The sequence below is a fragment of the Gekko japonicus genome, unplaced genomic scaffold (genome assembly GCF_001447785.1).
Source record: "Gekko japonicus isolate JY-2015 unplaced genomic scaffold, Gekko_japonicus_V1.1 scaffold88, whole genome shotgun sequence".
NCBI lineage: Eukaryota > Metazoa > Chordata > Lepidosauria > Squamata > Gekkonidae > Gekko > Gekko japonicus.
The window spans coordinates 1,582,729-1,600,215 of NW_015160209.1; the positions used below are offsets into that span (position 1 = coordinate 1,582,729).

A 17,487-nucleotide genomic window follows, 5' to 3' on the forward strand; every position below is an offset into this window, starting at 1 on the left:
GGCTGCCGGAGCAGCGCTCCGGAGGGCTCCGGCCCGAAAAGACCCCTGATGACAGATAATAAGAGGGTAACATATGAAGTACTCTTGAATGAAAATAATGAATTACAATCATTTGAAACACTGCACTCAATGAACATTAATCTTACTAACTAGGAAAGACTACAATTACAATCGAGATTTGTGAAGGATAAAAGAGTAAATTTTGTTAAGTCAAAATTAGAAATAGATAAAATTTGGCTCAGATCCGAGGAGAAGCTGATCCAAAAATTATATAACTTCTCACTAGAAAACGACACGCAGAATGAAACGTTAAAACCATCTATGATAACTTGGATAAAAGATATAGGACATAACATAAAGCCAGAAGACTGGGCAAAAACATGGAATTCTATTAAATTACTAAGGTCCACGTCATACAAGGAAAATATATTTAAAATGTTATATAGATGGCACTGGACTCCCGATAAATTACTTAAATGTTATGCAAAAGTATCTTGAAATTGTTGGAGATGTAGAAATAATATAGGAATGTATTTTCATATATGGTGGTGATGTGAGAAGATACAGAAATTTTGGAAAAACATTAAGCTTATAGTAAAAGAAATTATGGAGATAGATTTACTGTTGTTACCAGAAATATTCCTGCTTAATATAACACCAGATGGAATTAAATATAAGGAATTGTGTATCATACTATATATACTCACAATATCGAGGATCCTTGTTGCAAAGTGCTGGAAAATGGATAAAATACCGAGTAGAGAGGAAATAATTATGAAAATTCTTGAGATAGCAGAAATGGACAAGCTGAATATGTTATCAGGAAAAGCAGAAAGTAAATTCATACAAAAATGGCAAAAAGTTAACAAATGGATTGAGAAAAATGTTTAATGTAACTCCACTGAATGTTTATTATGTATACTTTATTTTTGTTTTTATACTGAAAACTTGAAAAAATAAAACTTTTTTTAAAAGGCTGAATGATACATGGCTCATTCTCAGTCAGCAGCTAGCATGCAGTGCTGAGTGTGGTAAGCCCTGCCCTTACCTGAGACCTGAATAAATGAGAAATTAGGGCACTCTCCATCAGTAAGCAGTGGGAGTACCTGAACATATCCCCATGTAATACTCTGGATGCCTTCTTCCTTGCTATTAAACAGGAGTGTTTTTTTGGTAACTGATCATTACATTTTGGTGGGCCATTTGAGTCATTTGAATGTTTGGGGTGGTTCTTGTCCAACTCTTAACCTGGCCACTGGACTGCAGATCAAGAACTCATGCAACAGGACAAAGTACAAACAAGGGAGAAGTTTCTGCAAACTGAACAGGGGGACGTTGCAGAAAAATCCCAAAACATTAAAAGGGGGGGGGAATTTACCCCCCCCCCAGTACAGAATGCCAACTGAGTTCCCGGAAACCTTGCAAGATCACAGATTCATAGATAGCATTCTGGAGTTGCTTAGCAACTCCTGCTCTACGGTTTAAAGAAAGGAGAGAAAGAAGCAATGGAGGAATAGGGGAGAAGCAGGAAAAACAAAAGCAATCAAGGGCCTCTATGAGCCTCATAGGTCCCCTCTTGTTATATCTAATATTCCCTTCTCTGGATGATTTAAGCAGCCACACTACAGACAAGGGAGAGGTGTCACTTATTTGGGGGATTCCCCATATATGTACTAAGTTATGATCAGGGCCGGCCCGAGGGTGTCCTGCGCTGTAGGCGAGTGCAGATGCCAACCTCCCGGCGGGGCCTGGAGACCATCCTGGCAGCAGAGGCAGAGCGCGCAAGCCGCTCTGGTCGGGTCCAGTTCGGCAATCAGCGCCGACTGGAGGGAGGGACGAGCCGGGCAGGCTGGTGCGATCGCTGGTTTGCCGGCTGCTGCCGCAGCATGCGCAATGAGCACTCCACGGTGGTGGCAGCGGCAGCAGCAGCAGCTCCTGGCTCCAGGGCTCGGCGGCTGCTCCTGCCGGTGAAAGTCCTGGCCGCTCGCTCGCTCCATGCCTCTCCTCCATAATGGGGCTGAGGGGAGCGCTGCCCGGGCCTGGTGGGGCCCGTGGCGAGGCAGGCAGAGGCACCATCCAGAGCGTGGCAGGAGGGCAAACGAAAAGGCGCGCAGGGCGATGGCTCAGTCCGAGGCTGCCCCAGGAGCAATCACACTTCCGCATTGCATGTGATTGCTCCCGGGGCAGCCTCAGACTGAGCCGTCGCCCTGCGCGCCTGTTTGTTTGCCCTCCCACTATGCTCTGGATGTGCCTCTGCCTGCCTTGCCATGGGCCCCGGCTGGGCTGCGGGTGACGAGAGGACACTGGGGATTCCCGCGGCCACCGGGCGTTTAATACGTGGGATTTCCCGCTCAGGGGCGCTGATTGGGCCGGAGGCCCTGCCTGCCTGCCTCGCCGCGAGCCCCACCGGGCCCGGGCAGCGCTCCCCTCGGCCCCCTTCTTACCCCGGCTGGACTGCGGGCCGACGAGAGGCTGCCAGTGGCTGCCTCTGCCTCTCCTCCCGTGCCCTAACGGCCCGCTTGCGCTCTAGGCGAAGGCCTAGTTCACCTAGCGGGCGAGCCAGCCCTGGTTATGATTAACATAACCAAACTTTGAAAAACTTTCCAAACCCCTTGTCTGATGGAGACTGAAAGACTACAAAAAGAAGAGAATTTTGAGAGCAGCTGAGCGTCAGTTAAAGAGAAAGGGAAATTAACCTGCTTGACTTGCAGAGATTTCACATTAGGGGAATTTCAAGCTAACCCCTACCCTGTGCTTCTAGCCTGTCCTCCCCCATAAACGAATTGCAAACTGGAAAAAAATCTCCAAATAACCTTGGAGAGTAAGCCCAATATAATCCAACAGAGTTTAATACACACTTCATATTCATTTAAAACCGTCTAGGTCACTTTTCTCCATTAATGTGGACTCATCATATTGTAGAAGCACTGACATGTATGTACCTCTCTCATTTCAGTTTATGGTCCCCTTATCTAATATTTCACCTAAGTTAACAAAGAAAGAAAACCAATGCCGATTTGACTCATCATAGAGCTGAAGAGGAGACATCAAAATCTACAGCTAAGAATATACTGGTTGTGTTAAGCAGAAAAACAGTAAGAGAGAAAAGAATTTGGATCCCTCAGACACATCAGCATTATTCCATCTTCCACAAATGTTCCTTATATAACACAAAAAGCATGTGATACTTGTTGGGAAAACTGGCAAAATAGTTAAACATTCAGAGATTGCAATGGAGAGGAGGCATTCTCTTCTATGTAAAAATCTTTATTTCTAAGGGAAGGGTTCACAGGAAAACAACAAAGACACCTAAGACTACATCTTTACACTTTGACCACATAGTCTACAACAATGGAGATTCTTCTTGACCTCTAGAAGCAAATCACCTGAATACATTAACCAATGAGTGTGAGTAAACAGACTTCAGATTCATGGGCTTCGTTTCCATTGGTTCTGTGCCAGGTTTCCTTCCAGGTCAGTCTAAACAATAGCACACATTAACCCTATAATGACTGGATTTTAGACCTTGCAAAATTTCCAACAATACTGATGTGTGGGAAACATGTGTTTTTAAAAACCTCCGATCCTTGTTGGCAGGATGCCACTGACTAACAAAGCCTCAATTTCAACCTGTTTTGAAGGTCTTGAGCTATTAACAAAGGAAAAGAAGTAAACACTAAAACAAGAACTTCAAGGGATCTAATTGTAGATTCGTGAGACTGACAGGCTACAAATCAGACTAACCCAATGCCCCAGGAAGAGTTGTGCCTACACAGATTGCCACAGAATGCCACAGATTGATAGGCATGAGGAAACAAAATGTACCCAAGTAGCTTCACCACACTAGCAAGTGAGCCATGAGCTCTGGGATCAACTTTCATATTACCTTTAAAAGATTAAACCAATTCTATGTTCCAGATCTGAGATCAATACTGTAAATAGCATTTAAAAGTACTAACATCATAGAATTTAGACACATCTGCCATGATCTAAAGGCCTTACTATAATCCAGAAAATAACAAAACTAAATGCCAACTTGGCTTCTGATTTATTCCATCCCCTGCAACATACCACCAAAAGTTCTTAATGCAAATCTCATGTTGATGATCTCGCAGTAATATGCAATTTACTATTAAAATCTCCCTCCTCACCAGAGCAAACATAATGTTAATTTTTAAAAAGACATCCAAGAGGAATCAAGGAAATTACAGGCCAATTAGCCGAATGTCTCACAGATAAATCAGTGAGTAATAATTCTTTTAATAATAACTAAATTAATTACTAAACATGTCATTCCCTATGGAGGAAGAATCAGCATGGCTTTTACAAAGGAAAGTCTTGTCTCACCAATATTTTGAAAGCCTTTGGGCATGTTAGCAAGCATGAAGAAAATAATGAGCTGGTAGACTGTATATACTTTTAAAAAAGGGTTTCAACAAAGTCCCTCACCAAAGGTTAGCAATTGCGGGACAGGAGGATAGATTATTTTATGGATCAGTAACAGTAACTTGAGCTGCGGTGGCTCAAGTGGTTAAGACGCTGAACTGCAGGCTGTGGAAGGTCGGTAGTTCAGCAGTTCAAGACCCGGGTGCTGCATGACGGAGTGAGCTCCCGTCTCTAGTTCCAGCTCCTGCCAACCTAGCAGTTTGAAAGCAAGAAATTGCAATTAGATAAATAGGTACCACTTCAGTGGGAAGGTAACAGCGTTCCGTGCACCTTGGTGTTTAGTCATGCCGGCCACATGACCACGGAAACGTCTTCGGACAGCGCTGGCTATTCGGCTTTGAAACGGAGATGAGCACCGCAACCCTAGAGTCGGATTCGACTGGCTTTCAAGCAAGGGAACCTTTACTTTTTTAACAAGTTAAACAACAGGAAGCACAGGATAGATAAGACATTTCCCACAACTGAAGGAAGGAAGCAATGGGCTCCTCTAGGGATCTGTATTAAAACCTGGGCTACTTGATTTGTTCATAAATGATATGGAATCAGTGGTGAGCATCAAATCATTCAGGTTGGTGAAAAGAAACACAGATTCTGAAGAACTCTAAGATGACTTCTCAAAGCAGGGTGAGTGTGCTATGACATGACAGATGAGGTTCAAAGTGTGAAGTCATCCACAATAAAAAACAAACAAACACAAAAGCCCCTTTCCTTTTATTCTCACAGGATCTGATCAGGCTGGTGACTGACCATGAAAAGAGATGGGTCATGGTAGATAGCTCAATGAAAATGTTGACTCAGACCGCGGCAGCAGTGAAAGAGGCAAACTCTATGCTAGGGATTATTAGGAAAGAGACTGAATTTAAAGCAGCCACTGTAATGCCTTTGTATAGCATGGTGCAGTGGCCTTTGGAATACTATCTCCAGTCCTGGTCAGCCCATCTTAACAAATATATTGCAAGCTGGAGAAAGGGCAAAAAAGGGCACAAGCGTGATCAAGGAACTGGAGCATCTTTTCTGCAAGGGAAAGTTTAAAACTTTCAGGCTTTTAGAAAAAAATGATTAATACGGGGAACCTAATAGAGGTTTATAAAAGCACAGACAGTACGCAGAAAATGGAACAAGATTGTTTTCTCCCTCATCCCAAACGAGAAAAGGGGTTTGGGAGGGGCAATCAATGAAACGGATGGACAGCAGACTCTCGACAGAAAAGAAAGCACTTCACAAAAAGCATCATTACCTTGTGGAACTCACTGCCACAGGATGTAGTGATGGCTACTAGCATAGGCAGCTTTCAGAAGAAATCAGACACATTCATGGAGGATAGGTCCATCATGGCTATTAACTATTAGCTATCCTACCTAATTGGAACATTGATATTCAGAGGTAGAACGCCTCTAAATACCAGCTGCTGGGGAGACAACAACAGGGGGAGGCTTTGGCCTCCTCTGTCTCCCCTGCTTGTGGGTTTTCTGTGATATCTGTCAGACTAGAAGGACTGCTGGTCAGGCCCAGCGGGGTTCTTTTCATACACTTAAACAACACCCTTACCCTGTGCTAGTGGCAAACTGATTTTCATTCCCAGGGGGAATTTTAAGGGGGAAATGGTCAAAAAGGCCTGTAGGGTATGTTTTTAAAACTTTTTTTTAGCTAGCCTGGTTCTTTCCTTCCTTCTCCCCCCTTGGGAAAGGATACTGGATTGTGTGTTTGCTGGTGCCATCTGAAATTGTTATTTGTAATCGTTAGCTGAATCGTTAAGCTTATTTTAATTTTAATTCAATTTTAAATCGTTGTATTTTTTTTAATGTTGTCCCCCACTCTCAGTGCTGTTTACAGGGATGGGTTAGGGTTATACATTGAATGAGATAATAATAATAAATTAAAGAGCTCTCAATATTGCACCCACAAAACTATGGATGGAGCAGAGTTTGCAGAAAGGACCTCAGCCATATCTTTTGCAGCCTCCCCCATCCCCAACAAATGCCATTAGCAAGGGTAGGAGAACTTTAAAGAATGGTGTGGGACACAAAACAGGGCTAGTAATCTATCACATCTGTTTAAATGAAGCAAGGACTCATCAAGGATGCAAAGAGCAGGCAATTTCTGCCAGTTCCACATGTTACCCTTCCCATGATGTTCCCAAGGGTCTCCAAGTCTTCCAGAATTGCTTTTAGGAGGGCACAGAGGTTTAATGGAAAAGAGGAAATGGCAAAGATTGCATCTATTAATTCTGCAAGTACATCCTTCATTATCCCTAATTGTGCCATGTGCAGATCATCTTTCAGAGAATGCAACACTCTTAATCATTTTATGTACACACATTTCATCACTACCATACTTTCCTACATATAGTCTGTCAAAAATTGTATTGCATCATGTACCAGAAAAAAACAAACCAAACTGAAGGACTTTCCTTGCTGTAGCAAAGAATACCACAGAAACAAGCAAACTTATTAGAAAATTAAGTGTTTTTAGTTTGGGTGATTCATTGGGACAGAATCTACATAGCATGGTCCCATACTATAATCCTTTCTTGCAGAGGCAAGGGGCCTTGGAGTAGTGTTACCACACAGCACTTAATATAGTACTGTACTCCCATAAAATTGAAAGTCAGTCAGACAAGATCCTAACATATTTGCTCAGAACTTATTCCCCTTCAGCAAAGTTTCTGCTTCTCCCTACAATTTTCTTTTGTTTTCAGCCAATTTTCTTCCTGTTTTCTCGCATTGAGCCAGTTCTTTCATGGCACTCATGAGTCAATGGTTAATTACCATATGATTTCTTGTACCTTTGGTGAGGTGACAGCAGTTGTCAAATACTGCTTTTCACTGTACAGCCAGTCAAAGCCACCATTCATAATTTTATTGTATTTTTTAGGAGAGTAATAGCACGAGTAGCTGGCTGCAAAGTTAGAATAAACAGTATTTCTGCCCTCCCATTCCCCTATAAACAACTGTAATTATTAGCTCTTGTCTGGGGACAGAAAGAATGCCAAGAGAGAACAGCTGGCTGTCAGAGAACAGAAAGCAATTAAGCAAGCTGAAGGAATGGAGGAAATTGTGAAAGGACAGTAGCCCTGAGAAATCTCATTAGGGTTTTGATTGGCCGTATGGTATAGCTGATGCTGCAATTGTGTTTTAAGTATTTTAGAATTGTCACACATCAAACATGGGAAACAAATGAAAACACAGAAAATTATGGAATGCAATGAGCTGCCAACAGTGTCTGGTCTCTCTGTTAAAACCACAAGCATAAAATTATCCATGCTGTTCTTTATGCAATCCAACAAAATATTTTCTAATAAATATATTGAGACCATTTGCACTTTAACTTTTTTCCTCGTGCATCCCATTACTTATTAATCTTCTCTTTAGTGTATGTTATATGTCTGCAGGGATCATTTCGTAGAAAAAGAACTCTAGGAGCTCATTAGCATACCTAATAAACTCTTAGCATAATAGCTCATTAGCATATGCCACGCTCCCTGACATCACCGGAAGTGATGTCAGAATGGGAAGCAAATGGGGGGGAGGCATCTTCAAAAGCCTTCCCCTCCCTTCCCCAGCCGGCCTGCTAAGGCGGGCTGGGGGGAGGAAAGCGAAGAACTTTAAACCCCTTCTCTCTAGAGTCGCGCTGCAGCAGCAGCGTGATCTCTCTATTCTATTCTATGGGGCCATAGGATACAATAGAGAGATCGCGCTGCCACTGCGGTGCGACTCCAGAGAGAAGGGGTTGTAACTTAAAACCCCTTCTCTCTTTGCTTCCCCCAGCCAGCTCGCCTTGGCAGGCCGGCTGGGGAAGGGGAGCCTTTTGAAGATGCCCCCCCCTTTCTTGCTTCCCCAGCTGGCCTACCAAGGCGGGCTGGGGGGGAGTGAAGAGAGAAGGGTTTTAAACTTTAAACCCCTTCTCTCTGCAGTCACGCCGCGGCAACGGTGTGATCTTTCTATTGTAGAATACAATGGAGAGATAGCGGCGCAACTCTAGAGAGAAGGAGCTTGGGGGCGGGGAGCTGGGGGCGAGGCTTGCCGCCACCGCCATTTGTGCCGGCTCCTGGGCTGCCTGAGTGGTGTTCCAGCATGCTCCAGTCCCAAACGACCCCTGTGTGTCTGGCAGGCAGCTAGGACCATGACTGGAAGGTAAGTCATGCTAACAGCCTCCTCTGTAGAAACTGCATTCTGGCAACACTCCTTTGCATTCTGAAAATCAGGCAACACCAATTTCTGTTTGTAAATGTTACCAGCAAGTTACCAATAGGTTCAGTCTTGACTTGTGTCATATCGTAAAAACCCCAAGAATCCCACAATACATTTAGTATGTGGTGCTTAGTATGTGGGTGGTGATCTCCATATAGAGTTGCCATCTGCCTAGAAAGAAAAAAGGTGTCCCACCCCTCTCTGTTTCTGTCAAAAGCTCTCTCAGCCCCACCTCCCTCACAGGGTGTCTGTTGTGGGGAGGGGAAGGGAAAGGAGTTTGTGAGCCACTCTGAGAGATCTTTGGGTAGTGAAGGGTGGGGTATAAATCCAATCTCTTCTTCTTCTTTAAAAGAGGCTTATTTACCAAGTAATGTTGTTTACCTCCATGCCACGAAAAGCTTCAGCTGCCCATTTCTACACATTAAGATTCAGTTAGAGGGGCAGGATGTTTTTCTCCAGGCCTGTTGGTAACCTAAAAGCCACTTACCTGGATCAAAATTGTCTCCAAATATTCTTTTAGCAGGAATCTTCAAGTTCATAGTGGGAAACTGTTTCCTTAGCTGAAATACATAACACAATGAAGCTTGACCCCAGAATATAGGTAACTAATTGTCACAGTGAATTGTTAACACAGTTGAGTGGCCAATAGGAGCAAAGTTGCATTTACTTACTGTATTATATAGTTTATCAAACTCAGCATATCGCCTGAAGACAAACCACTCATTACTGCCGACTGAGACCAAAACTTTGTAAACCTGTAGTGATTAAAAAAAACCAAAATTTATTTAGAACATTTATATCACACCTTTTCAGATACTTGCTTGAGGCAGCAAATACAGGTAGATTTTTTTTAAAAAAAATCCTCCTTCCTACCTTTCATGGAGGTAAATGGTCAATAATCTCTACCTATTGAAATTATACTCTGGTCACTGACAGGTGCTTGGTTTCAATTACATTCTTGTGTGTCTTAATTTTTCTCTTTCATTGGCTAAAAAGATTCTTGGAAGCCAATCCTTACTTCACTGCAAAAAAAAGTTAAAATTTTGCTGTTCTGCTAGTTCAAGGAGAAGGAGCTTCATATTTGGTATATCTCAGAATGACACTCTGCAAGTGCACCTATGATAGTCTAGTCAATATGACCATTTCCACATGGTTTTCCTCCAGGTTGTGTTGTTGAGAAGTGGTTTTTTCACCACTTCCCCACAGCATCATGATGAGTTGGTGAACCTACTGGGGATTCCCCACTTTTCTTTGAGCCTTCTCAAACTCACTTTGCTGGAATGTTTTGGGAAAGATCAAAGTGAAGCCTGGGTGGCTGCTGTGTGGATGGGGAAAAGTGTGTCCCCTCTGCAGCCATTCCTCCCCTTGCCACTGTGAGGCTTTTTTTTTTTTTTTTTTTAAATCAGCACTAGAATATCATTATGCCATTGTAACAAAATGTATAATAGGTACTCTGAATTTCCAGCTTTCACTAAAAAAAATAAAGAGTTGGACTTCTGGGGAAACAGCATTTGTTCCTCTATCTTCACCTCTCCCCCTGTGGGGGGAGATCCAACTGACAGGTAAATCGGGGTGTGGGGTGGGGCTGATTTACTCAGGCTGCACTCAGGTCCTGATAACATCAAGGTCAGTGGAGAATAAGCACCTCTGTTTGTTGATTTTGTCTCCTCAAAGGGCTGTTTTGATCTCTGCTGAGGAGGAGAATTTAAAATTAAGCTCGAATTAATTGAGAGAATTTTATTTCAATAAGTCAAGTTTGTGAGATACAAAGTTCAGTTTCTGGAAGATGGCTAAGATTGTTTGTCCTGTAAAGTCCGGTATGTAAGCAGGGGAGTTTGTGATTTTGTAGAGTTTGTAAGTTGTTCTAGAGCTGGAGTGGAAAGATTCTCTTGAGACATCTGAGTATTGCATTCAGTCTCTAAACTGCATACTTATTTGAAGAAGCAAAATTTGAAAAATCATTTACTGCTTCCGTCCATGGAATGAAGTCATCTAGATGGAGATGTTTGGTTGACTTAACCAGAGAGCAATAGTCTGAAGGCCCTCTTTGGTGTTTTTTCTTTCCCATGAAATTTACTCAGCCACAGAATATCTTTCCCAGAACGTTCTTTCAAAGTTTGATGGTTTGGTAAGCTTCCAAGCTTTACTACAACACACACACACACACACACACACACACACACACACACACACACACACACACACACAAACACTCAAGCCCCTTCCCTTGTGAAGATATGCCTTTTCCCTGCCCGCAAGGGAGGGAGTAGAGACTAAAATTTTTAATAAAATGAAAGCTTGGAATTCAAACAACTTGTTAACTTATTGTTAAGAACTGTATATTGCTATAATATTCTAATATAATTTTTTTTTAATGCAAAAGCCCCAGTAGCTGGCCCAGGGGACGCAGGTGGCCACTGATCCAGGTCGATAAGCTGCAGGGAAACCTGCCATGTGGAAGCTCCTTTGCTGCTGCACTTGATCAGCAGCCACACCAGCAATGGGAAAACTACAAGTCATCCCCATGTAGAAACCACCAATGGCTGAACTTTCTGTTACTTCTCAGTCTAGAAAAACCACATGAACGGAAGACATAGCAGAAATGGCAAGACAGAGAAGTATACGTTCAATGCATGCAAACTTCATATCCTACCCAGATTTACATCTAGCATCAGTCGCGTATAAATGTTTGTATTTTTCATATATTTTGCCATTTTTTAAGTTTCCTGATTTCTACCTTTTAAAATACCATGTAGATTTCTCATTTTCCTTTTATAATAAACCCTTTTATTATCTGAACATAAACCTCTGCCTGTCCACGCTTTGGTTATGTATATTAGGTTGTGTTCCTGTTATTATCAGATATTTTTTCTAAGTGTGTTGGGAAGACATTTTTGGAAGCATTGACAATCCAAATGGGTGAAGTATGAGGTGCCATCAGTCCCTTATTTGAAAAGCTGAAGTGGTACTTGTGGTTTAAAGAAGATTTTGACTTTTGGTTGGGTCAAAGATTTATAACAGCCTGGCTGAGTGTGCAAAAATGCAGTTGGAAAGCACTCTGTGTACTCTCAGAGGCTAGAATCTCACCTCACGTAGTAGATTTAGGAATCTAGAAGCCAGTTAGGCACCCTTCTTGTGAAAGCTTAAAAACCCCAGGGAAATATCCTTGTTAAGATTACTCTTGCCACCACCTTCTGTGTGTGTACTTAAAAGAACTTCAGATCAATGTAAGTATAACATTTGCTACAGCTGTTATCAGCTAGTATTCTTTCGCTTTTAGAGATTACAAAGAAGGACTTCTTAACACTGCAACTAAAAATAGATGCCAACCTTGCACTCAGACCAAAGGTATTTACATTCTACTGAAGAAAACAAAACCCAACATCATGATTAATGTTCCTCAGCTTTAGGGAGAAAGTACTCATCGGAACAGAATAACAGTGCATGTTTTTTTTGAAAACAGTATTATGATAGCGTCTCTCTAGCCAAACAGACTTGCGGGCAAGAATAATTCTGTTTCTTTATCTGATGAAAGTAATTAACTACATTGACAATACACAGAAGACTGATGCCAAAATTACATGCACAATATAGATACAAATCACAGAGAGAAGCTACTGGGCTGGGCTGGGTTGGGGAGAAAGAACAGGAAACAATGAAAGGAAAAACAGGAGTGTAAAAAGGAACAAAGAAGGGAAATTCTGTAATTTAATGTGTTTTTAAAAAGATGTGTCTATGTTGTAACTTTCTGATATCCAGAACCTGAAAAGGTTAGTCAAATGGAAAAGAGAGCCAACAATAAAAGCTTAATATATAGTATATAAAAAGATACATGTATTTATTAACAAAGAATTTAAAAATATATAAGGGCCCAATCACACCTCATGTAAAAATACCAGAATCTAAGTAACTTTCTGATAGCCACAACCTCAATCTCAGATGCAGGCAGGAAACTTAATAATGATATAAAACGTGGTAAAATCCCCAAGGGGCTGCACATTTTTATTCTGCAGTGTTAACAGACTCAGAAAAACACAGAAGCTTTGGCAGCTGATCTTGCACAAAGTACAACAGAAAATGAAAGAGTACAAGTGTTTTATGTTTACAGACTTACTGTGAATCTCTTTTTCTTCACTCTATGTTCATCAGAACTTGGGATGCTAACACTTGGGCAACTTTCCTTGAAGTCCATTGGATGCTTTCTTTGGGCAAACAATCAAGTATAGCGAAATGAAGAAAATGTCAGCAGTATTGATCCAAAATGTACAGCCTTGCTTGGGTCAATTTAAATTCCATCATGCAAGCCTTAAGTAAAAAAATGGAAAAAGTTCAGAACATGATCATTCTTATTCGGTCTACCACCTAAGCTTTAAACTCTGCTAAATGAACTTGATCCTACAGAGAGCAAAGGAGGGGAAAACAAGACTGAAGATGATGCAAGGGTAAAACAACAACGTAGCTTCTAGTCAGACTTGGAGACTGCTTACGCAGGACATAAAAATGTGTTTTAATACACCCGATGCATCAGGCATACGTAATACCAAAATAGCTTCCATCATCATAATATGGCTAGAAGATAAAATATGAGGTTTTACAAATATAAGGCATTTATACATATGACATGTTCAAAGTGCTTCCCATAAGATTATCTCAATAATATCTTACAACAGACACATTAAGGTGGGCCAGCACAATTGTTTCCTTCTTTGCAGGAAAGGAAGTGAGGAAAACAGTTGGCTTGTCTGAGTCTACTCAGTGAGTGTGTGGCTAAGATGAGAGGGCCATACAATCCCTCTGAATGTTTATTCAGAAGTTAGCTGCACTGGTTTCATAAGAATGTAAGAAAAGCCCTGCTGGATCAAACCAATGGTCCATCTAGTCCAGCATCCTGTCTCACATAGTGGCCAACCAGTTCCTCTGGATGGCCAACAACAGGGCATAGAAGCTGAGGCCTTCCAGTTTGACATGGTGGTTAAGAGCATGGACTCTAATCTGGGAGAACCAGGTTTGATTCCCCACTCCTTCACATGCAGCTACTGGATGACCTTGGGCCAGCCATACTTCTTTCAGATCTGTTCTTGAAAGAGCTCTCTCAGCCCTGCCTACCTCACAGGGTGTCTGTTGTGGGGAGGGCAAGGGAAAAGAGTTTGTAAGCTGCTCTGAGACTCCTTCAGGTAATGAAGGGCGGGGTATAAATCCAATCTCTTTTCTTCTTCTTCCCCTGATGTTGCCTCCTGGCTCTGGGATTCAGAGAATTAGTGCCTCTGATGTTCCCTTCAGTCACAATGGCTAATAGCCACTGATAGACTTCTCCTCTATGAATCTATCTAATCCCTTTATAAAGTTGTTTATTCCTGTGGCCATCACTACATTCTCTGGCAGCAAATCCCACATTTTAATCACTCTCTGCTAAAAGTAGTATTTCCTTCTGTCTGTCCTGAACGTACTGCCTATCAGTTTCATTGAATTCCTCAAGTTTAGTATTTTGGGATTATAAATTTCTCTTTATCAAATCTCTCCATCCTATGCATAATTGTATAAACCTCTATCATGTCCCCCATTAGTCATCTCTCCACTGAAAAGTCCCAGACTCTTCAGCCTTTCCTCATAAGGAAGGTGCTCCGACCCTCTAATTGCCTTGGTCGCCCTCCTCCGTACTTTTTCCTGGTCTGCAGTGTCCTTTTGGAGATACCGGTGACCAGAACTGTACACAGTATTCCGAATGAGGCTGCACCATAGAGCCTCAGAGGAGCATTACAATACTAGCTGTTTAATTCTTAATCCCTTTCTTTCCTAATAATCCCTAACAGAGAGTTTGCCTTTTTCACTGCTGCAGCACACAGGGTGACACTTTCATTGAGCTAACCCAGAATGACCCCCAAGATCTTTTCCCTCTCAGACTCAGCAAATTCATTAGCCTAAACTTGAAGTTGGGATTTTTTGTTTCAGTAGAGCTTGCTCACTAGAATGCATGCAGGCATAGGATTGTAACAATTAGACTCTTTAGGGCTGCGGTCACACACACTAAATAATCCACTTTCAATGCACTTTCTAACTGGATTTTGTCAGTTCACACAGTAAACTCCATCTGAAAAGTGCACTGAAAATGGATTGAAAGTGGATTATTTAGTGCGTGTGACTGCAGCCTGGCTGAACTGTCAGACAGACTAGAACTGGGTTCAAATCGCCATGATGTTCACTGAGTGATATTAGGTCAGTCACTGCTTTTCAACCTAACCTACCTCACAAAGTTGCTGTGTTCATAAACAGGTGGAGGGGAGAACCATATATGCCACTCTAAACTACTTAAAGGAGAGGATTAAATGTAAACAGTAATTAGAGAAACTCTACACTGACTCTGCAAGGAAAATAAAGACACTTCCATATAAGTATTAAGCAAAGACATACAGCAAAAATACAATGTGTCTTCATGTGGAGGGGGCAGGAAAAACTGGGTTAAGTGGCTTAAGGGCCTTTGTATACTAGCCTGCCACATTTTCAATATTAGCATAATGTTAATGAAAGGAACTATTACTATCAACACATACAAGAAGCCATTTATTAACTGAAATAATTAATAGCAGACTTAAAGGCAGCTGATTTTACCTATTTCATCTGAGATTGAAACAGGCTACTTCATTATCTATATTGTTCATGTGGGAACCCTTAAGAACCAGTATACTTGAATACATCTCACAAATATATAACCAAGGCTGCGGTCACACGGAACATTAGCCATGCTAGAGAGACGGAAGTCAGGCGGAGTTTCCGGGCGCGATCTCACCGGCACATCTGGGAAGCGTAGCGCTTCCGTGGCTCAACCGAGGCTTCCCGCCAAAACCGCGCTGCAAAAAACTAGTACCTCGGAGGTACTAGTTTCCGGAAACTGCGGGGCAAGGGCGGGCGTCTGATCGTGTTTCCGGTGGCATCCGGCGCCCGCCCATGTCCCCTTGCAAACAAGGGTTTTCCCCCCCCCAAGTCTCCGTGGATGCGCACAAGCACCCAACGGAGCATGCACATTTTTGGTGTACAAGACAAAAAAAACCACCCGTTTGCCACACCGCGCGCTTCTTTGTTGCGCGCAAGATCGTCCTGTGATCAGCACCTCTCCCTTCCCATGGAACCTCCACGGAACCTCCAGGGGAGGTCTGATCCCTTAACCGTGCGTTAGTTTGCCCCGGGGCAAACAGCCACGCTTCTCCCCCGCAGTTTCCTGCCCGTGTGACCGGAGCCCAAGTTGATTAACACAGTAGTGTAGATGTTATAATTTAACGAAATTATATGTAAACTAGTGAAGTAGTTTTCGAGGTAAACAGATTTTTTCTTCAGGCTCCATTTTAAACAGAGAGAGACACAGATGGGGAGATGTTGCTACAAGAGGGCACAGTAGAAGCCCAGGCTGCAAAGTATTTCATCTTAAAATGGTGATTCAGGAAGATCCCATGTGATTGCTTGGGCTAGCTTTTTCCCCCAGTGTAAAAGATGACATTGCAATGGAATAAATAAGCAATGGTCAATTGCCTAGAATTTGTGGGTGTCGTGTAAGGCAGAGAGTGAAGGAAAAACCTGAGAATCCTTTTATTAGCAAAACGTATAGTTTCATATTGTTTCAGGGTGGGGGCTCAGTGGGGCAGCATCTGCTTGGCATGCAGAAAGTCCCAGTTTAAAGCCTCATCATCTCCAGTTAAAAGGATCACATAGTAGGTGATGTAAAAGATTCTGACACCCCAGATAGTCACTGCCAGTCGGACTCGGCAATACTGACTTTGAAGACCATTGATCTGAGTCTGACTCAGTATAACACAGCTTCATGAGTTTATAACTTCTTGACAAGAAACGCTGACAATTATTCAGTCTAAGGAAGGCCTGACCTAGCTATATATTTACCAGCTTAAAATAGAAGTTGGTGTTTAAACTGCAACAGCTTCCTGGTGTTCTCTTCTCAAGAACTGAAATGATGTGATTCTCCTGTTACAGAGAGACCCATATTTGTGTTGGCTCAAGTGACACTTCAAATCCAGAGAAAAGATTTGTTGTAAACATATCCATAATAAATTATGGATTATGGTAACCCACATTTACCTCATGTGTTCAGGAAACAATTACTTCAAGATTCATCTCCCTTTGAGAAAATTAAAATAGGGTATTTTATTTATTTATTTATTATCAAATTTATACTCCGCCCTCCCCACAAAGCGGGCTCAGGGCGGCTTCCATAAAAGCATAAATACATTAAAATTACACAAATATTTATTTTTAACAGAAAAAAACTTTGAGCCCAGAAAATAGATGGGGTATAAATATTTTGATTAATAAATAACATCATAAAGAAAAAGAAAAATGATTGAACTGTCCGTTCACAGAATCATAGAATCACAGCATTGGAAGGGGCCATACAGGCCATTTAGTCCAACCCCCTGCTCAATGCAGGATCAGCCTAGAGCATCCCTGACAAGTGTTTTTCAGAACTGCCAGTGAGGGGGAGCTCACCACCTCCCTAGGCAGCTGATTCCACTCCTCTGCTGCCAACAGGAACGCTCCCTGCCCTCCTCTAAGTGACAGTCCTTTAAATACTTAAAGAGAGCAATCATGTTCCCCCTCAACCTCCGCTTCCCCAGACTAAACATTCCCAAGTCCCTCAGCCTTTCCTCATAGGGCTGGGTCTCCAGGTCCCCGATCATCCTTGTCGCTCTCCTCTGCAACCGCTCCATTCTGTCCCACATCCTTTTTGAAGTGAGGCCTCCAGAATTGCACACAATACTCCAGGTGCGGCCTGAACAATACAGTGTACAGTGAAACCGTGACATCTCACTATTTGGATGTTATGCCTCTGTTGATACACCTCAAGATT

At 42.3% G+C, this 17,487-nt stretch overlaps 1 protein-coding gene across 1 annotated transcript in view; it reads right to left on the reverse strand.

The window, feature by feature from the left end:
* LOC107108501 (serine/threonine-protein kinase Sgk3) overlaps positions 1–17,487 on the reverse strand; it is a 98,730-nt gene that overhangs the window by 22,336 nt on the left and 58,907 nt on the right. Inside the window, exons 2-4 of the mRNA XM_015408941.1 lie at positions 12,751–12,941; positions 9,308–9,391; positions 9,124–9,196 (exon numbers count right to left, since the gene is read on the reverse strand). Of these exons, the coding sequence (XP_015264427.1) occupies positions 9,124–9,196; positions 9,308–9,391; positions 12,751–12,828 (235 nt within the window). The 5' untranslated portion in view covers positions 12,829–12,941. The remainder of the gene's footprint in view (positions 1–9,123; positions 9,197–9,307; positions 9,392–12,750; positions 12,942–17,487) is intronic.